Raw genomic sequence first — 21,931 nt, forward strand, 5'->3', positions numbered from 1 at the left:
TTAAAAGATAAGGGACAGATTTGGAGGGCAAGAGAGGGGGCTGGGATAGGCACAGGCCTTTCCCTGCCAGCAAACCTTGGTTTCACAGGCTTCTGTGGAGGCATGGTCAACAAAAGCCAGAGTTTCACCAACAGCTCTAGGACCTTCTATCCTCAACTTTGGTGTTCCCACATTGTCTTGTGATAATAACAGGAGTTCAAGTGTGTTGAACCCAGCTGAAGGGCACAATTGACATTATCAACTTCCATTAAGAGGCAACATTCTGACTCATGAAGCTGTTGGGCAGAAAATACTGGAGTCTGGAAAAATATTCAGGGATAAATGATCCTCTACTCATATTTTTTCATCATTTTCTACAGTCCTCTGCTGTTGGCCCTGTTTGAGACAGGACCCTGGTCTGGCTGGACCTTTGGGCCAGCCCTCTGAAGACACAAATGTTGTGCTATTACATTAAGAGGATTCATCCACAATAAATTATTTAGATTAGCATCCTGATCTTTGAACTTTCTTGGCTTCATTTTAAACATGTTTTCCTTTTAGTTCTTTCCCAGAGTCCCATCAAAAAGCGTTACAGGGAGGATGGTGTAAGTGTAGGAACAGTAGAATTTTTTCAGCCAAATAAACCTTCAAGTATTTGAATTATTTGTCTTTTCTATGCCCCAAAGAGAGAAAAATAAGTTGTGTGCAGGATGTAGAGGAACACAAATAAATCTGTCAGGGTGGTGTATCTTGGTGAACTTCACTTCAGGCAGATGTTATAAAGCAAACAAGGGTTGTATAAAATTTTAGGAGCACTTTCAGCTTTGGGGGTTTCAAATGTGTATGTTCAGCCCCAAATTTCTCATCTGCTGTTATTCCTGTAATCATAAACAAAAACAACAACAAAAATCATTGTGAGCTTGGTTACAGAAATATAATTGGAGTTTGCCTGGAAGCTTCAGAAATGTCATGAAATACATTTGTTCTGTGATGTGTGCAATTGCTTGAACTCGGTAATAGGGAAGAAAATAGATCCCTGAGTCATCCCCAGGGTGAGACAGAGGGAGAGCTGCTTCAGGCCAGTGGAGAAAATAGGCTCATCCATGGAGCAAGAGGATTGTTGGGAGGAGAATGGCACCAGGGATGAATTTGGCATAATGCACTTGACTGAGGAGGGAACTCGTTGCTTTCTTGAGAATCAGTAACCAGCCTTGATCTGCCTGGGGAAAAATCAGGTTCATCTGGCAAAGACCTGGAGGACAGGTGGATCTCATGAAGGCTCTTTCCATCCTCCCAATCCTTCCTATCTGTGAACATGGGATCACTTGTAGCTTCACCAAGAGGACAACATTACTGCTCTCACAACAGGAAATAGATACCGTGTCTGCTTCCTGGCTCACTGCACCCTGGGTCTGAGTTTTACCTGATTTATCTCTGTTCCTGTGAAATCACCACTGTCTGGGTCTCATGAGGCACCCAATGGGCAGCTACTTTAGTTTTTATCCTCCTGCCTTTCTGTACTGTTTATTCTGCTGAACCAAACCCATGGTTTGGGATACCATTAGTCCAGTGGTTTATGAGCCCCTGACCTGCAGCTGGTGATGGTCCGCAGTCCAAGACCATGGGTATCAAAACCAAAATTCTTTGGTTTAAATTCACATTATGGGGGTCTGCAGGTCCCTTGGATGGACCAAATCCAAAAAGGATGGAAACCACTGGACTAAGGGATCCCTTGTGAGCTGAGATCTGCCTTCAGCCACACCTGGTCGCTGGACTGAAGTCAATGGAGGGTTGCTTTAAAAAATCCTTTTTCTGTGGATATTGGAAGAATTTGAGACACTTTAAAAAAGTGTAGCTGAAAGAAGATCCTTCTCTTTGACTTCCAGTTGACTGTGTCTGCTTTGCACCTTGCTGCTTAACCTGCACACAGCACACCTGGGCTGATGTGCTCTGGCATGTTCTGGTGTGATTTATCCATCCAGGCTCACTAACTTGATTATTTGTCAAGAAAAGCAAAGCCCAGTGCCTTGGAAAGGTGCTGCATTTCCATATGGATGGGCAGGTCAGGACCTAGAACGAATACAAGGGGAGGAGTCAGGTACAGGAGTGGAGACAAAGCCAAAAATAAAAATTCCCAAAGCAGCTACAGCCAGGCAACAATAATTCCTTCACAACTTTTAGATTTCATGCAGAGCCTTGGGCAGGTTCTTCGGTTGCCTTGTAGCAGCACCTTGTTAAAAATCACCAAAGTACTTCTGAAGTTCTCACAAGGAAGATTTAAAACACAGAGGAGCCTCAGATCTCTCAGTGTTACTGAAGAAATAGGGCACAGGATTTTGCCCCCTGTGGGATGTTCCCTGATTAGGGTGATGATTAGGGTATTTACCTTGTTATTTTTATTCTCTTATCACCGTGGTTTAGTCTCATTTTTGGCCAGGCCAGAGGGTTTCCAGTGCAAATTCAGGAGAGCCCCATCTGCCTTTGCAACCATGTCAGTCACTGCAGGAGTGGAGCCTTTTGGTTGTTTGGGTTTGGGGGTTTTTGTTTCTTTGTTTAGGTTTTCGTGGGGTATTTTTGATAGAGATCCTATTTAGATCCTATTTAGATCCTATTAGAGATCCTATAATTTTAAAAACTCTTATATTGATGAGTTGAGCCACCAGCCCTGTAGAGATTTCGGAGATCTGTGGATTTGGAACTTGGGACAGGGTTTAAGGTGGCGGTGCTGGCTTGGCAGTTGGATTCAGTGATCTTAAGGGTCTTTTCCAACCTCAATGATTGCAAGAATTGCTCATTTTAGGATTAGTTTTAGCAGTTCTTGTCAGGTTTTGCAGATTAGCCTCCAAGTGTAGCAGAAGGAGGTGAAAACAGAGCAGTGCTCTTCTGGTTCATGCCGGCAGCATGAACTGAGCAGCAAAAATAGGTTTAAGCTTCTGTGAGTGGAGAAAAGAGACTTAAAAATTGTAATAAAGGCCACAAATAACCTTCCATCCATCCATCCATCCATCCATCCATCCATCCATCCATCCATCCATCCATCCATCCATCCATCCATCCATCCATCCATCCATAGCAAGGAGAGCTCACTTATCCTCAGTGTTCCATCACTTGTAAGACAATGTTTTAATCTATTAACCAAAGAGATGTCTGGGCTGTCCCTAATGCTTACAGCTTTTAACCTGCTTATCAGGGGCTCCTGCTTTGCAAAGCTGTTTGCCTAAAATGCTCTTGAAAAGTTGAAATGATAAATCCTAAAAAATGCTAAAAATGGATGCAGAATATTTTCCTCTCGGGGAAAAACAACAGGAAAAAAATGAACAAAAAACCAAAACCAAACAAACAAAAAACCAAAACAACAACAACAAAAAAGAAAACCAAAAAGAAAGAAAAGAAACCCAAATTCTCTCATCCTACTTTCGTGTGGTTCTATCCTTCAATATAGGATTGCTCAAATCCTCCCTCGCACCTTGGACAGCACATATACAACTTATTAAATGCCATTTTCAGCTTTCTTATCCCAGGCCTGCTGAATTTTTGAATATTGAATCTCTTTGACATCCACCACAAATAGAAATATCACAGTTGGTGTCATTTGGGAGGACTTCAAAACAGACATTCATAGAGCAACCATTAAAGAGACATTTTGTTATAGACACTGTGAAATTTCATTAAATGTATTCAACTATTTAGTTTATATTACTTAATTCTCATCTAAATACATTGTTGCTAAAATAATTGTAGAAAGCACCTATTATCAGGTGTATGATCCAATTAATTAAAACATTGCCATCAGAACTTCAGCATTTTTACTCATATACTCAGTGCACATGAATAAATCTCATAGTATTATTTAATGAGATTTCTAAAAGTTATTTGAAAATTGCAGAATAGTGATTTAAAAATTCAGTGAAAATCTCTAACCTGAGTGTGGTAAATTGAGCACTCAGTTCATCTGCCATCACTGTATTATTATAATTCCACCATTTAAAACAAGGTTTGAGTTATTTAAAGAAAAATATTAATTAAGCATAGGTAAATGGGTTTATTGCAATTGTGTCCAGGGATAAATATTTGAAAATAGTTTCGCTCTTTACTTACCCATTTAGTGTAAATTTAAATCTCCAAACAGATTTTGTTTAAACTCACCCAGTTCTGCAGTAACTCCTTTGAATCTCTGGGAAATTATTCCCGATTTTTACAGGGATAAACAAGACAAGGCCTTGCGAAAAACCCATGAGCTCTAGGTCAGAAATTAACATCAATATTTGCACAAAATTCTTTTTCATTATGGTCAAATTTGAGGTTTTACCTGAGGCAGGGAAGAGCCCTTGGAAGTGAAGTGGAAGGAAAATTAGGTTAAAGTATTCCATTTAATATTGTAAATGTATTTTTAATTTTCAGTCAATGCAGGTTTGGGGGCACCATTGAAAACATTAGCACTAATCATCAGTTAATAAACAAATAATACGGACACTTGAAACTCCCTGGGCAAGAACTGCTGGTGATTTTATAGATATTTTTAAGTAGCAGTTCACTTAAATTGCACTGACTGAAAATTACCAGAGCTTATTTATTATAGGCTGGCTGGAAAACTGAAAACCAATTGCTGGAGATTAAATTATGGGGGGTTTTTTTAGATATTTTGCTAGTTTATTAAATAAAAAGTGGGGCTTGCTGATGGTTTTTTTTTTCCTAGATCTGAAATAGGTTCTGCAGTTCAGATGTGCTCAAAGCAGTGTTGTTCAAAGAATATCTTAATTTTATTCCAGTGGAGAGGATGGGAAACCTGCTGAAAATCCCAGTTAGTTCTTCAAACAGGATCTTTCTACTTTTTAGAACTGTCAGTTTTAAGGAATATTTGCAACACCATGAAATCTTAACTTTTGATCTTGATAATCATCAACAGCTTCCAGTTGGTTATGGGAGAAGGGTCAGGAAAATTGCAAATTAGAGCAGGAAAAAAAAGAGATGGAGCAGACACAGGGCTCTCCTGGGTTTCCTAGGATTTGGGGTTTGGTTTTTTATGCTGATTTTCTCTACTGGTGATAATGATATTAGTTTTTATATTTATCAGTTGGATTTTGCATCCAGTCCACAAAAGCGTGGACACAATCCAGTGTTTGGGGAACTCTTTTTTCTAGGAAGTGCAATCACAGTTTAAAGAATTTCAGCTCTCCAGGATTTTCCAGGTTGAGGCATTTTCAGATTTCTGACACCATCACTACCTTATTATAGGATAAATAAAATTTAAATAAGGACCTTGTTTTCTAGCTTTGACCTACCAAACAAAAATGGTAGAATAAAAAGTTTTTGCCAAATTGTTCTCCACAAAATATTTAATTTCAAAGCCAAACGTTCAGAGAGCATTCTGGATTCTCATTCTTGGTCAGAAACACTAAAGATGATGCTGGAAATAACCACAGAAAGCATGGATGGGATGGTACAGTTGGTTATTTTCACTCCAGTTTATGTTGATGAACTGAGCAAAGATAATTTAATCATTTCAGCTTTTGCCTTTCTTTAACCCCATGCTGTTCATACTGTTCTCTTTGTAGTCACTGAACAAGAGACTAAAGTGCCCAAGAAAACCATCATCATGTAAGTGCTGATTTTTTTTTTTATTTTTTTTTTTTTGGGTAACATTTGTGGTTTTTTTGCCTTGCTGCCTCTGCATGATCCAATAACAAGCTTGTGCTCATTGGCCATGCAAGTGTGTTCATTCCCAGATCCCACAGAATTCTGTGCCGTGTCAAGTGACCACCTCAAAAAAAGTCCTTTTGTTCTTTTCCAAAAATAGCAGCACTGGTGTTAGACACAGCCTGGGACAGTTATTTTTTGATATGACACAGGAAAAATATTCTCCCTAATGCTGGTAGAGTTTCACAAGAGCTTGGGAAGGGGGAGTCTGACTTTCAGTGTTGAATGAAAACAAAAAAAACCAAACTGAAAGTGGTTTACCTGAAAATATCTACCAATTTAACAAATACCTCAGAGCTTAGAGTGATTTCTTCTGGCTTTATTTTAAACTTTTCAGGAAAGGCTTGTATGATGAAGCAGAAGGAAGGTGAATGTTTTTATCCCCTTCTATCTCTATATTTCTAATATAAATAATTGTCCTGATGACTTGGTCTTTTTAGATGCTTTGAGCCTGGTTTATAGTGGATGCCTATAAAATACTAAAAAAGATTAGTTACTGCAAAAAGCAGTATTTTCTCAGTCATTCATAGCCTAAAAGCCAAGCAGCCATTCAAATCTTAATTTATCTTCTTAAGCACCATAGAGAAATACATAATAAAATCATTTCATGTGCTGGAAGGGGGACCCTGACCTGGGACAGGATTTCAGAGCAGCTCCAAGCCATTCCAACCATGTCCTGAGGGGAGGAAGGAGTTATGCAATGGATATTTTGGAGAAATGCCTTCCCTCAGTAGCTGCACTATTGCTAAAATCAGCCCTTGACTTGGATAAGAGGCTTAAGTGGATGTATTTTATTTTTGTTAGACATAAAATTGCAACTGAAGGATGGTTAAGAGTTGCTTACCCATTATCGTTTTTATTGTTTTCTGTGAGGATTATTCCTTTAGACCCATGCACTTGGTCCTTTTGGAGGCAGTGGTTTAGAAATTGTCTCCCCTCCCAGAAGATGCAGATAAGCTCAGTTCTTTTCAAATTTCCAGCCATTAGATCTTTTTCACCCTGCAAAAACCAGAAAATAGTGTTTTTACCTGTATTACCTCAAGGACCAGGATTCAGACTGGGGCAACTGAACAGAGTTATTTTTTTTTATATCACATTTGGAAATACTGTGAGAAAGTTGTGAGCAAGAGGGAATCTCAGAGCCAGTCCACATCTAAAACTTGGTAAATCTCATTTAACCACATCTCTGTGCTTGTATCTGGAGCAGCAGCATTAATACTGGTGGATTAAATAATAATATTCATTAGTACAAAATTCCATCAGTTAAGTTGATTTCTAAATTTCTGAGATCTCAGTTCCATAGGCTGTTGTTCAGGACAGCTCCAGGAGGGATCCCTCAATCAAGGGCTGCAGCCTCAAAGGAGTTCGGTAAATTGAGGAGTGGGATCTCAGGCAGAAAATCCCCTCCTTTTGTGGTCATGAATTTTAAATAAGAGTGACCTCAACTGAAATGGGGATAGTGATGGGGAAAAGTTTGGAAATAATTCTGAGAGGGCAAATTCCAACTCTTAACCTGTAGGAAGCTGAAGAACAGAAACAGCTTTAAAACTACTGGCAGAAAATAATAGATAATTGAGAGATGGGATTGGACAGTGTCCATATATGCAAATCCCAGACCTCAAAAAATCCATTTTAACTTTGCAACATAGATCATGGTCTGCTGCAAGCACCCAAGGATTCATTCTCCTCTAAAATGATTTAATTGTGTGTAATTGAGAAAGGCACCATGGCCAGTCTGAAGGCTCGGCACAGACCTTAAAGGTCTATAGAAAAACTGCAGAAAACTTAGAGAAAAGAGTAAAGCAGTGGAAATGAGCAGAAAAGAGGGTGTTCTGCAAGGAAATAAATCTCCCTGTAGCTGATCCAGTCCTGTACTCCACCATGTCCTCAAAGGGAGAGATTAAAGGTGGAAACAAACCTGATCTCTAGAGGAGAAGGAAGTACGAGTTTTTAAAAATAAGACCAGAAGATGAGAAAGGCTGCAATAAAGCCAAGAGGATTAGTCTTCCATGATGGCTATAAACAGATTCTCCATTCTCCAGGGCAAAAGTCAGAGCAGAAATATCTGAGGAGCATAGGGTGACCTTCAGCTCCACGTGGCTGTGACTGGAGAATGGTGAGGAGGAAAAGAGGAATTAAAAAGCTGCTGTCTCTACTCCTAATTTCAGTTCAGGCCACTGTTTGACCCTTCAGTTACTTCTTGCTTTTTAACCCCATTCCTTGGAGGTAGGGACAGAATCTCAACACAGAAACAAAATGAGTTTTGCTGTGATTTCCACTGGAGCAGATGTGGAGCATTGGCTTCCTTGTGCTTGCCAGGAAAACACTGGCAGAAAATTATTTAGCTAAAATAAAGGTAAGAAATACCACAGGAAAAACCGCAGGAAAACCTGCATGAGAAGTATATAAATTAAGAGGACTGGATCCTGGGTTTAGGCCTTGGGTTGGAAGGGACTTCTAAAGATAATCTAGTCCAACCCCTTGCTGTGAACAGGGACAATTTCACCTTGATCAGCCTACTCAGAGCCCCATCCAGCCTGATCTTGAATGTTTCCAGGGATGAAGCATCTACCACCAGCCCAACTTCAGTCAAAAGATCTAAAGTAAAGCCAGCAGAAATATACTGAGAAATCATATTATGTATCCCAATTTGGCTTGGTATTCCTGTGTCTATTGGAGGCAGTAGGACCAGGCTGTGTCTGCACTAATGGTATTGTGAAGAGTAAAAAAAATTCATTTTGGCATAGATGACTTGTGCAGGAGATGTTCTAACTTTCTTTTCCTGATCATCCACATTTTAAGGTTAATCCCTTTCAATGTAAATGTTCTGCAGGTGGAAATGCAGATCTCTGGTCTCAAAAGAGGCTGTAATAATAAAAAAAAGAGAGATATGTTGCATTAATTAAATATTATTAAGAAGACACTGAGCCTACTGCAATAAAAGGCATTTAGCCATTGATGTGGAAGGAATCAGGATTTTAGCCAAGGATACCCAGGAAAAGGTTAAAGTCTTTGAGTGTTTAAAATTTTGGGGGGGGTCCAAAGTAGCAGAGTAGGTGATCAACAGAAGCACATGAAATACAGCAGCACCCAGCAGAGCATCTCTCAGCTGGACGTGCTTGTGTGCTCACACCCAACAGAGGAGGTTCATGGAGCTGGGGTTTTCCCTGGGGAAAAGGGCACTGGGTCAGGGGTTTTCCCTGGATCAGGAAGTGGAGATGGGCATGTGGGTGTGTGCTCTGCCTGTGTGTCCCTCCCAAAATGACCGCTTCCCCAAAAGCTGCAATGCTCACCCCAAACTAACCCCACGCGGCGCCTCGGCCGACCGTGGCATGTGCTGGTGGAGTGGGGCTGCCCAAAAAGTCTCATCTTCCCGCCAACTCCACCCCTTTCTGCCACCAGAGAGGAGACCATAACCACAGTGGTGAAGAGCCCAAGACAAAGGGGAAGGGTTTCTCCTGCACGTTCTCCTTCAGGTCATTCTCCTTCCCGCTCCCCACGGGCGGAGCCGGCTCTGGAGCCGGTTTATGTCTCCAAGATCAGGCAGCCTGTCCACAGACACGACCAGGAGGCAGCAGCAAAGTCTGCTGCTGTTCCCAGGCTGTATGTCACAGAACATGAGGACATGCAAGGAGCAGCAGCAAGAGACGTCGTTGTGGAGAGCACAGTGGAAGAGAAAAAGCCCAAGTGGGTCGAAGTGGAAGAAATAATTGAATTCAAGGTGAAAAAGTCACCAAAGCCCACAAGGAAAAGAGGTTCTTCCCCAGTAAAACAAGAAAAAGATCAGTCAGGGGTGTTAACGTTCACTTTTCCCAGCTCAAGGCCGAAGCGCTCCCCAGAAGATGATCCCAACACAAACAACTCCAACAATAAATTGGTGGAACAGTCAAAATCTCTGCCGAATGAGGGTCTCTCTGAAGGTGACATCCAGCCTCTGGTGTATACGACCGAGCAGGAAGGACCTCAAGTCAGCGGCGAAGAGAGAAACTCCCCGTGTGGGTCTGAACAATTAGGAAGTGATTCGTTTATGGATTATGGGACTGAAGGAAAGAGCTGCCCTCAGGAACCGCGTGCTGACTGCAGGTCAGGCGCCGCCTCCCCTCTGCTTGCCTGCGGGGGCGAGCCTTTGGTCTTCAGTTTTGAGACAGCTGTTGGAGAGCAACACCAAGTTCTGTTCTCCCCAGTGAGTCCAGAGGATAAGGAAGGGCTCGAGGAAGTGGATGTGTCTTGGCCTGTTGGAGAGGAGGTACCTGAAGTAATACAGGACATCCTTCCCGAAGAGGACAACATCATAGTGGACGAGCCAGAGGAGCCACACACCGACGACATCAGCACCCGGGACCGCAAGATTTTAACCCACAACGGCAAACTCTTAACTCTGGAGGACCTGGAGGATTACATCCCTCAGGAAGGCGAGACCTACAGGTGTGAGGATCAGAAGCCCATGGCGGAGAAGCCCTGCGAGATCTCTGTGCTGCAGACGGAGATCAACGAGCCCACCATCGGCAAGCCGGTGCTGCTGAGCCTGGTCAGGCCCGTGGTGCCCGAGCCCAGGCAGAGGTTCTTCAGCCAGTACGAGGAGCACGTCCCCGGGGCCGTGTTCCTGTCAGCCTCTAGGGTGGCTGGCGTGCAGTCCTCAGGCCCTTCCAACATCTCCTTCCGCGTGAGCGACGCCCGCGCGGCACCTCCCGGAGCCTCCTTCACGGTGAAGCCCTCGTTCTGCACCGAGGTCCAGCGCTCCGCCGACAACGGGCAGTCCAGCTTTAAAACTGAAGTTTCCACCAGAACCCTCAGCTACGGGACTGTTGGCGAGCCTGTCACCTTGCACATCAGCACAGAAGACCTCTCCCAGAGCTGAGTGGACGCCAGCGTGGTTTTTAACACCAAAAAGAGCAGCTTTATGTAAAAAAATATAAATATCAAAATTGTTGTAGGCAAGGAGAATTGGTGGCGAAGATTACAAGGGAATGCCTTAGAGGGAAATGTATTTAAATATAATGTGTCAAGCTTTTCCAGTCTTAAAGGGAACAGTCTGTCAGAACAGTTTGTAACTTTAAAAGCTTTGATCTAGGTGAACATGTATCATTCCATAGCGGAGCAGTGATGGGGAAAAGCCTGATTCTTCTACCTATGACAGAAATCTAGATGAAGAAGTGTGGGGTTTTTTGTCTATGAACTTAATAATTTTTTCATGTGCCAGTTTTTGGTGTGGCAAGGAGGTGAAAGTATCTAAGCTTTTCAGCATCCTTCAGTAGCCCAGGACAGGGGGTGTCTCCTGTCACCGTGTGGGCCCAAAGGTCATGAAGCTTCACTGTGCTTTGACTCTGCTCTACACTTGTGACACCAATTAGCTCTACCAAAATTTCTTCATAAACCTTTCAAGATGCACAGTCTGGTTGCATTTTTTTAACCTTCTGCCATATAGTGAGATATATAGTAGATATTACGTATACCAGGGATTCAAAGGGCTGCTCAGGCATTTTTTTTGGTTGAAATCCCAGTTTGACTCTAGTCAGTGGAGAGAGTCCCACTGTCATGAGGAAACAAGAGTTTTGTTGTTCTCTTCTGCTTTAAGTGAAAAAGACTGTCTTTTCTAAATGACTGATATTTTCAAATCCACTTCCTAGTTGTCTGATAATGTAGGTTTCATTATTCTGCATTCTAGTGTGGTGGATTGATAAACCATATCTTTTGAAATAATATAATTCAGTTAACGTGCACTGAAAGATTAATGTGCTGCACAAAAGAATTTCTGCATCTGCAATCAAACATTAACAAGTACAAAGAACCACAAATGTGGTCTTCAAAGGACCACAAATGTAGTCTTTGCCAATAAATATTTCTGGATGAGGATTTGTTCTCCTGAACGTGCCAGTGGTGAAACATTCCTGCTAACAGATTAATCCATGATGTCCCCTATATGTGATAAGAGGAATTTACCACTGAGCTACAGCAAAGTAGCAGGAGCACAAGAAAGATTAAATTTAAAAAAATATAGAAAAAAGAGCTTTACCATAAATATTCAGTTGAAACATAGATCTGTTCCAAATGTATTAGGCTGCCAGTTGTAATTGCATCATTTTACTGTAACCAGGAAGGTGGAGATGCCTCGGAGAGGGAGTGACTGGGGGGTTCCTCTGGAGCTTTCCAGCAGGAATGCTGCACGAGGGGGAGGCTGAGGTGCACTGAGCACAGCCCACCCCTGTTGGCTTCACCAGAAATGGATGTAGCCCAGACCTCCAACAAGCTGCTCTGAAAAGAGATGAGCTCCCAGGCCAAAATCCTGGTGCCAGCTGGAGTCAGATGGAGCTCATTGATCTCAGCAGGACCCTGCACTGGCCCTCTCTGGTGACAGAGATGTGGGGTGAAAGGTCCCCACACCCTGTCCCAGCTGAGCTCTGGAGAAGTGTTCATTTATGGTTTCATTTGTGGTTTAGGGAAACCAGAAATGCTCAAGCACAGCTGAATTTCTAAGCAGCATGAGGAGAGAGGGTGGAGTGAGTTTCTGCCTTGGGAAGGAATGGATGATGTTGGCTCAGGGTTTCCCAGCCATGCTTGTTTTGGAGGCAATATTCCTGCCAACAGGGAATGAATTCACAAAAGGTGCTTGTAGAAAAGTTATTTTTTCCTTCTGCAGCTGCACCTTGTACTGACTAAAATGAACATATTGATTTCACAGCCTTTCGCTTCCAACATCCACTCTGATGTTGGATCCTATATCTTCATGATATAGGATGCTTTTCCAGTGGTGAAGGAAATCAAGCTTCCTTTATGGTACTATCCCATTTTTTATAACATCTCCTTGGTTTATACTGTTTGTTTTATAATGAAGCAATAAGATGGATATATATATTAGTGCTTTTTTCATATATTGCACTGTACATTGGAAAGTAACAGGCACACAACAGAGAAATGCTTTCAAAGCTAAAAATATTTCTTTTATTTTGAGCCTGATTCTGATCACAGTTATTCCAGTATCAGTCTTGAATAATTTCACAGAAGGAGGTGGATTTTATTCAGATTTATGAAGATACTGCTGAGAAAAGATTTTGTCCTGTGATTGTCTTCCAAAAATGTAATATTCAAACAAAAGATACTGAGGATGTATAAAGGAACATGGAGGTTTCCTCCTGTTGTGGTTGACACTCAGGTTTTCCTAAAGAAGCTCTAAGGCTGCACTTCAGATGGTCATAGAAGAAATAATTATACTTTGATTCATTAGCTCAAAGCAATTAACATCTGTTTACATTTTCTTTTGATATTTAAGCAAAAGAGAATCAATTGAAGGAAATTTTTTAAATCCTATGCAGGGCTCTGTTCAAAAAGTGAAAGGTTTATGAAAAGTTCATTACATATACTTTCAAAATATTTTCCTAGAGGTTAAAAATTATGCTTGTAAGCGATTAAACTGTGTAGATAACTAATGAGATGTGTGGGGATTTATTTCCTGTAGATGAAAAGATACAGCTGTATGAAAGATTTTAATACAGTGAATGTTTTACTGAAATTCCTGGAGGTAAATAGGTATTAATAAAGTGGAAACTTCAGTTTGCTTGAGATACAAAAAAGAAAAATAAAAAAGTCAAGTGCGAGATATGCTGTTAGATGCTGGGTTTAAATTAATAAATGTCTTGCATCAGCTGTCACTGGACTTGTTGGGTTTCTGTGTTCTTTGTTACAGCACTTGATATTCCATCAGCTCCTCCTCTTCTCCTGCTGACTTCAGCAGGAACTGGGTTGCAGTCCAAGAATATTAATGCAGTTGGGCTCTGGCTCATTTTTACGGACAGTTTCAGGAGTGTTGAAGTTAAAAAACCCAGTTTTAGGGATATTTCCAACTCAGGAATCTTGAATGATTCACCTTCACTTGGGTCCTTCTCTGAGACCGAACTGGAGCTCCAAAGTATGTGTCAGTCTTGAGTTCCTGGGGATGGGCTGAAGTTGAGGGGTGGAAAGGCTCAAGGCTGAGATTTTAGAGCTGGGAAAGAGGTTGTCCATCACAGGGTGTCATCGCTGTGGTGTTTGTAAGGTCTGTGTATTTTGGGGGATATTAAAGTTCCTTGGCCTGAATCAGTGTCCAAAAGAAGGAATTGGTGTAATGTCCCTTGGGCAGGGAGGGAAATGGTGGTGTTAGGGCATGGGAGAGACCAGTGATTATATATAACCTCTAGATCTATATCTATACACCTGTGAATATATTTCCTAATTGAATGTTTCATGCCTTTCCAATCATTTCACTCGTTGGCAGCTGCCCAGTTCACAGGACAGCGCCAGTTGGCAGAAATCACAGTAGAAACACCAGAGAATCCAGGTATTTCTCTAGGAAAATGTTTCATGTCTTCCTGCCATCCCAGTGCTGATGAACACTGAAGGGCAGTCTGGGACATCATGTGAGCAAATCTTGCTTTTTTCCATCAACAGATTCAGGAAATAAATATTTTGTCACCATCATGATCATTGAAAACAAAGATCAAGTGAGAGGTCTTCATCCACACATAGCCTTCAAATTTATTTTCTCAGGTCTATAATGGGAATTGACTTTCTTGAGGCCAGGAAAGGAGCAGAATCAAAACCCCTATGGGGCATGCTCATTAATGTCAATGACATTAAACAAGTCAGAGCTGTTTACTCCAAATGCTCTTTTTTTTTTTTCTTAAACCATGTGATGATTTGAGTTTTCTTTCTTGATTGGTGAGCATCTGCATCATGAACGTGATCCTTGTCTTAACCTGACCAGCATTTTCTCTGTTTTCATGATTACATGGGGGCTTCCCTAGGTACATCCATCCCTTTGTTGTGCCTTTTCAGGATTTGTGGGAGGTTTATCAGGCAGGAGATTGGGTGAGATGAGCTCCTGCACTCTGTGATCCCATCCCAGCCTTCTACATCCCAACCCATCAGAAGTATTCAGATATTGTGAAGCAGGACAAACGCATCACCCTAGAGCAAGGAGTGGCTTTTCTGCCAGACTTTGATGAAAAAGAACAGCCCTCCCTTCATTCCCCTGCCCTTCTCCAGACTCACTCATGGCTGATTCCTGTTTACTCCTTCTCCTTCCCTGTGAGATAACATCTTCCTTCATGTAGGGTCTGTATCAGTGCAATGGGTTCATTTCATTGGTCTTACCCATGGTTGGTTTTTCCCCCAGAGGGTGGTTGGGCATAGCCCAGGCTCCCCAGGGAATGGGCACAGCCCCAAAGCTGCCAGAGCTCCAGGAGAGTTTGGGTGGGATTGTTGGGGTGACTGTGCAGGGCCGGGAGCTGGACTGGATGATCCTTGTGGATCCCTTCCCACTGAGGAGATTCTGTGAGTCTAGGATTAATAAAGGTATTTTTGACAGACCAACCAATGCCAGGTTGAGCTGGGAGATGGATTCTTTGTTCCACTGTCTGGGAACAGGCCAGATGTTCACATAGGTACAACTTTCCAAAGTATTTTCTGCCATCCTTCTTATTTTAACTCTCACCTACACTCCCTCTTGCTGGAATAAGCATTTCTCCATCAACTCCCTTTTCTAGGAGGGGAAAAATGACACGGTGGCAGATATTTCCATGGGTTGGATGGTGCTGCTGCTTTCCTTTTTGCCCTGAAGGGAGAAAAGTTGTTGTTCTTGTCTGTAGGAATGACTTCCCCCCAGTCAGAGACGGAGACTACTGTGCAGGCCTCACTGCAGCGCGCTGACAAGGAGATCAAGACAGCCCTGAAAAAGCTGCTGGACTCAGCATCCCTGCTGGTGACACTTCCCCCTGGCATGAGGGCAGATGGTGGCCTTGGCCTTGCCCCTGCTGGCTCTGCTCCCTCGGAGCCCTCAGGGGCAGCAGCCGGGCCCTCTGTGGTGGTTCATGAAGCCAGCACCCAAACCCAGACTGCTGGAGGCCATGGTAGGTTTGGTGTGAAGGTGGGAGATGTTCCCCAGGAGCTGAGAGAAAGAGAAATATTGAGCGTGCCAGTAATCATGTTTTTAAGCTCATTTTTCTGTGTCATTGTGTTTTGAGAAGATGAAGATTTAAGAGAGGGCATTCAGACCATGGAGGGTGGGTTGGGGTTAGGTTGGGTGTAAGTTTGGGGTGGATCTTTCTGGAAGCAGGTGTTTGAAAACCGTGGCTGAAATAGAGTTTAGTTCATCACCTGCCCAAAATTAAGGAATAGGGGATCTTTTCCACCCTTGGAGTTTTTCCCTGGTCTTGCTTCAAGTACTTTTGGGGGAGAAGGTGAAGTGAGATCCCTCCTTTACATTCAGAGAATCATTTGGGTTTTGATTTGGTGGGATGGGTAAGGGAGGTTTTTTTATTTTATTGTTTGCTATAAACAAACTGGAAATGTCTTTAATATCCTAAACCAACTGTCAGAGACTTCCAGCGGGTTGGGTGCCTCAAGTTCACCTGCATTTCACTGACCCTGGAGCCTGGACAGACTCACTCCTTGCAGCTTCTGTGTGACTAAACCCAACTGTGTATGTGGCTGTGTCTTGCCAGGAGAACAATTCCTTTGTCTTCCTGTTGTTTTTAAAAAATCATGGATGAGCGACAACCCTTCCACTCTTCCTCTGCTTCTGCCATAACAACTTGTCTAAGTTGTCTCTGTGTCAAGTCAGAATAACTGTTCTCCACCACTGTTAACTCAAAGGACAATGCCAAGTAACCTTCAGCCCTCAAACTCCAGATAATTCCTTTAAAAAATAAATATTCTTACTCAAAACTTAGCAATAATAAAAGCTGTTCATGGAATCAAACCCAAAATAACAGCATAAAAAAAAAAAGTTAGGGCTTTAAAACCTTTTTTCCTTTCTAGTCACAAATCATCTTTGGAAATAATCCTCTGGTGGAGTGGGATGACTCAAAAATCCTAAGTAAAATGTCACCTAGCAGATTATTTCCTCAGTCACAGCGAAAGAGAAAATACAATAGTGAATGAGATGGTTTGGCAGGTCTTTCATCTTGTTATGGGAATTATTTTAATCAGATGCAGACTTGACACCTCTCTCTATGTTCACATGCCTTAAATAAAAAGGAGGTAAATATTTAAATAGTGCTGGTGACAGGAAAGCACAATCCTACAACCTGGGATCTCTGATCCAGTAATTCCTTGAATAACCATGTTTTCCACCCCAATGGAGATGTTTTATGTGATTTCTAGAAACAGCTGTTCCTTTCCAAAACCAGCCAGCACCAAAGGTCCCTAGAGTGCTCCCTAAAATGTTCCTACCTGCTGGGTAGAAGACTCCTCTGGATTTAATCTTTTCTCCTTAAATGAAAAAGGAGATGATGCACTTTATCCTATGGTGTAATTCCAATGGTCAGTATCAAAAGACAATCAGGTACTTCTGGAATGTGAGATCAAACCAGGTTTTGAATCTATATCTGATAAAATAATTAATATTAAAAGAAGAAAAATAACTGAAATGGCCGTCAAGCCACACCATTTTTTGGTTTTATCAAGCCCCACGAGACAGACCCAGTTCTGGTGTAACTCAGAGCTGTGCAAGGACATTTTCCAGTGGAGGTGCAGCAATGCTGATGCTAAAACATCACCAGGTCCTCTGTAAGAGTCCATATTACCTCCATATCAATCATATTGATATTGGTCTCTTTCTCCAGCAGCACTGGCACAACCAGAGCACACAGCCTCAAGCTGCACCAAGGGAAATACAGGTTGGATAGCAGGGAAAAGTTTTTCACAGGAAGAGTGATAAAGTTCTGGAATGGCTGCCCGGGGAGGTGATGGAGTCCCCATGCCTGGGTGTGTTTAACAAAGCCTGGATGTGGCACTGGGGGCCAGGGTTTGGTTGAGCTGTTGGGGCTGGGCTGGACTCGATGACCTTGAAGGTCTCTCCCAACCTGGTCATTCTGGGAATTCTGTGAATATCCTCAGCCAGGACCTGCTCTGACCACCAGCTCACATGGATGTGAGCTCACTCATGTCCCTGGTGCTGTCTGTGATCACAGCAGTGAGTCAGGAACTGTTCTAATGCAAAGCTGAGTGGAAGAATTCTTGTGGACAAAGCTAACACTGGGTAATTCCCTGGAATGAATTTCAGGGGTGGACTTGGCAGTGCTGGGCTTTTAAAGGTCTTTTCAACCTGGATGCTTCTGTGATTCCATGACTTCCTCACAGCCATGAGCCAGAACACAAACATGGTAAAATTATCTCCTCCAAAGGCTGGGTGAACCCACGGTATCCTTGCAGCTCACCTCTATTTCCCTGTCCCTACCAGCTGCCTTTCCCACTCTGTGTGTATTTCCTTACAGAGCAGCCAGTTTAGCCCAGTCAGCCAAGTGCCACCGCTCTGGTGCTGTCCAACCCCTTTGTTTTGTGTGCTTTTTGCAAAAGTGCCAAATCCTCCTCTAACCTTCAGTGGCTGCACCCAGCTGAGCTCAGGTGGGCTCAGTTCTGGCATGAGGCACACCAGAGATGACTCCAGAGGTTGGCTCTGGGGTTTGGGTGTGATCTCATGGGGTGGCATGTCTAACTTGCCCAATTTCTGCTGCCAGCCAAAGCTCAGAGGGAGGTTCCAGCTGAAGAACCAGGGGTGCCAAAGCCCAGCCCTGCTCCTTCCAGGGAAGAGGAGGCTGCTGGAGAGGAAAGTGCTCGGGAACGCACTGTTCCCATCGACAGGTAACTACCCACCTCCACATATCCAGGATATCCACGTGGATTTCTGACTTTGGTGCAAGAAAAGCAAGTCCCCTGTGGTGGACCCAAACAGTTTCTTGTAGGTTTGACATTATTTTCAGAATCCTGGTGACAATGCTTTGTCAAAGAAGGGCAAAAAAAAGTTGGAGAGAAATTAATCCCCCCCACCCCCAAACCAAAATTCTTCCTGTATTAATTTTAAGCAAATAACTCTTTGTCTGCTGGTTAAACAGATCAACAGCAGGGTGTAATCCTGCGCCTCTTGCATGTGGCTATGCCATGATCTTTTCTCTTGGGTTTCTTGAAAGAACATCCCCAGATGCAGGGGCAGGAGGCTGGTACAGGAGAGAAGGAGACGTGGTCTGGGACGTGCGCAGTGAAGTTTACATCGAGACCACAGAAAGAACTCGAGTGTATAAGACTGAGGAGAAGACTCCAACAAGTAAGACCAAACCCTGTTTCCTTTTCCCAGTCCCATGATTCTCACTGTCTTCTCTTTTGGTAACAACTCCTGACTGTTTTGGTTTTTTAAAATTTAATTTTTAAAATTTTTTTTAATTTAATTTTTTTAAAAAGTTTTTAGTGGTAACTGTTTATTAAACAAAAAGTAATAGGTAAATGTGAAGATAAGAAGCCTAAAAGTAATGTAAGTAATGTCAACATGAAGAACCCCAAATATATTGCTGTTGTACCTCTTGATTTGACTTTAAACTACTGTTACATCCTAAATGGCCTGTCCTATAAATCCCATTGAGTAACTTCAACTCTGGCAGCACACTGGGAAAGAAGTTTCAGTTTCATTTGCATGCAGCAAATGCTCTTTTCTCACCAGGTCCTCCCTACATGCAAGTGACAATAGAGGATGTGCAGGTGAACTCTGGGGAACGTGCCAAATTCCAGGCAGTCATTGAAGGAACCCCTCAGCCCACAGTTTTGTGGTTCAAGGTGAGTGCAGACTCTTCTCTGGCTGAGAGTGAGGAGTGTAGTGCACAATTCCATGGGGAATTTCGTCTGCCCTTTCCTCCCACACCTCTCACACAGACTCTGGATTGTGTCTTTAGTTTGTGGAACCAGCTGTTCCCACTGAAGCATCACCTGTGCATCCCACCCTGTGTTGTCACCCTGCAGAGAGGGCACCCAAGATGATTTTGGGGACCAAAAAGAGCAGGAAGAGAAATTGTTTCTACCTGAGTGCCACTGAGATGTGTGCTGCAGCCTGGGGGCAGGAATGGGATTGAGTGGTTTATCCCAATTGTCAGTGTGACTTCCAGGCTCTGTATCTTTCCTGCAACTACTTAGTAAAACCAGTGTGACTAAGGACAAGGGATATTCCATAGAAAGGAGAGAAATTATTTATTATCCCTTAGAAAATTGTTGTCATTTATTGCTAGAACCTCCCTTCCAGGCTGAGGAGCCCCAATCTGCTGTCAATTCTCATCTGGAAGCTCTTACAGAGGACACTGATGATGATGATGATGTACCAAATAGTGCCACACCATGGGCAAACCAAGCATTTATCAAATGATGCTCTGTGTCTTATCCTTCATTTCTTCCCTAATAATTTCTAGTATCTGATACCTTTTAGCTCCCACCAAACACTGAGCTGGTGCTGCTATGGAGTGATTTACTCTAACCTAAATTTTTGTTACAGTTTAATAAGGAAAACCTCAGAAACTGAGATTTTGTGTGGGAAAACAGGATGGCATCACTTCATATTTGTGCTATTATGTACATATATGTATATATTGTATTTTTATCTTGCATTTTACTCTCATATGGACGTTTTGCAAATGCTCACAATCTGCCCTTTATCACACACACTCCATCCTGCCCCTTTCTTCATAGCATTTATGAAAAAAAAAAGAAAAAAACAACAGAATCACAGAACCATTAAAGTTGGAAAGACTTCCAAGATCACTGAGTCCAACCTTTGACAGAACACCACCTTGTCAACCAGACCCACATCCATTTGTTTCTTGAACACTTCCAGGGATGGTGACTCCACCACTCCCCTGGGCAGCATTTTCTCCATGAGGTTTGCTCACATAAATAATCTGGGTTGTAGCTCTGCTCCTGTATCTTGCTTTTGAAGTGATGCCTTGAGAAGACTGCCCTAGAACAGAGACTGGACAGAGCTAAAGAATAAAAGATTTATTAAAAAAGGATCTCCTCCATGGATGCACCTTGGGCAGCACAAGAGCCCAGCCAGGGCTGCACCCAAGATGAACCAAAATGGCCCCAAAATGCACCAGCGCTCCCGGGCTCTCTCCCTGGGATCAGTTCTGCTCCATTTGCATCTTGCAGTTCATTGTCCCATTCCAGCTTTAGCCCCTGCAGTCCCACCCTGCTTGTTTTTCTCTCTCCAGCCCACGGGGTTTGTGCTCTTGGGCTGAGATTTGGATCATTTGTCCTTGGTGCCCAGCTGGAGCAGGAATGGTTTTGTCTCCCTGCTCTGTGCACAGAGCTCCCCATGCCCTGATGTGAAGCTCAGAACTACACACTAAAGCAGCAAGAATTTGAAAAACATAAAAGCTAAAACCTGAGGCATCAGAAGAGCAGAAACATCTGTTTCCATCTTGGCTTTCCTGTGCCAAAATGTCATTTCCTTCCCTCAGGGCACTTCACTGCTGACAGACAGCGACAGGATCCATCAGGGGAGGGAAGGAACAACTTATTTCTTACTTGTGGACAATGCTGCCCTGGAAGATGGTGGTGTTTATACCTGTGTTGCCAAAAATGCAGGAGGGGAGGTTTTGTGCAAAGCAGAGCTCGTCGTACATGAAGGTAATGCCACCCTGTCACCTGTGAGGGCAGTGCCACCCTCTCACCTGTGAGGGCAGTGCCACCCTCTCACCTGTGATGGCAATGTCACCCTCTCAGTTGCAGGAATTGCCATGGCAGTGTGTAATTTGTTGCTGTCATGTTCTGGTACCTGTATGGAATCTGTCCTGTGTTCCTGTGTAGTATTTATATATGGCCAGTATGGCAGGATCCAGGAAAAAAATCAAATCACAAAATCCCAAAATGGTTTGGGTTGGAAAGAACCTTAAAGATGATCCAATTCCAACCCCCTGCCACGGGCAGGGACACCTTCTGCTACCCCAGGTTCCTCCAAACCCCATCCAACCTGAACACTTCCAGGGACGGGGCAGCCACTTCTCTGGGCAGCCCCAAGGTTCATTTTAACACAGTCTTCTAATCAAACAACTCCACTTTATTCTCCTTTGAAGTCCAGAAGACCCCTCTAATTTTCCCTGCCTTAAATTGTCCTGTAATAACTTTGCACACTATTAGCAAGGCATTGTTGTCTGAGTATTTACCCCTTTTGTTTTTCTTCATTTCCAAAGCTAAGAAAGACCAAGAAGGAAAGAAAGTGGCCACCAGGAGAAAGCTCCACTCCCATTATGAGGTTAAGCAGGAGATTGGAAGGTAAATGGATTTTCCAGCTCTACAGCCAGGGAATATCTCATTGCCCATCTGAGCTGCTAAGGCAGAGGTGGGTCCTGAGAATTTGGAAATAAAGGCAGAAGTGAGATGTCACTCCAAGGTGTGCTGGGGCAGCTCCAACCAGAAAAAACATCCAAAGGCTCACAGATTAGTGCCTGGATGTGGCTTCTTGGCA

General features: G+C 43.0%; 1 protein-coding gene across 1 annotated transcript in view; it reads left to right on the top strand.

Annotated features, from left to right (window-relative positions):
* The window catches only part of OBSCN (obscurin, cytoskeletal calmodulin and titin-interacting RhoGEF), a 177,510-nt gene that overhangs the window by 135,329 nt on the left and 20,250 nt on the right, over positions 1-21,931 (top strand). Inside the window, exons 91-96 of the mRNA XM_066554246.1 lie at positions 15,297-15,557; positions 18,168-18,291; positions 18,618-18,751; positions 19,142-19,254; positions 20,925-21,093; positions 21,657-21,738. Coding sequence (XP_066410343.1) covers positions 15,297-15,557; positions 18,168-18,291; positions 18,618-18,751; positions 19,142-19,254; positions 20,925-21,093; positions 21,657-21,738 — 883 coding nt within the window. The remainder of the gene's footprint in view (positions 1-15,296; positions 15,558-18,167; positions 18,292-18,617; positions 18,752-19,141; positions 19,255-20,924; positions 21,094-21,656; positions 21,739-21,931) is intronic.

Source organism: Molothrus aeneus, chromosome 1, assembly GCF_037042795.1.
Source record: "Molothrus aeneus isolate 106 chromosome 1, BPBGC_Maene_1.0, whole genome shotgun sequence".
Classification (NCBI taxonomy): Eukaryota; Metazoa; Chordata; class Aves; order Passeriformes; family Icteridae; genus Molothrus; species Molothrus aeneus.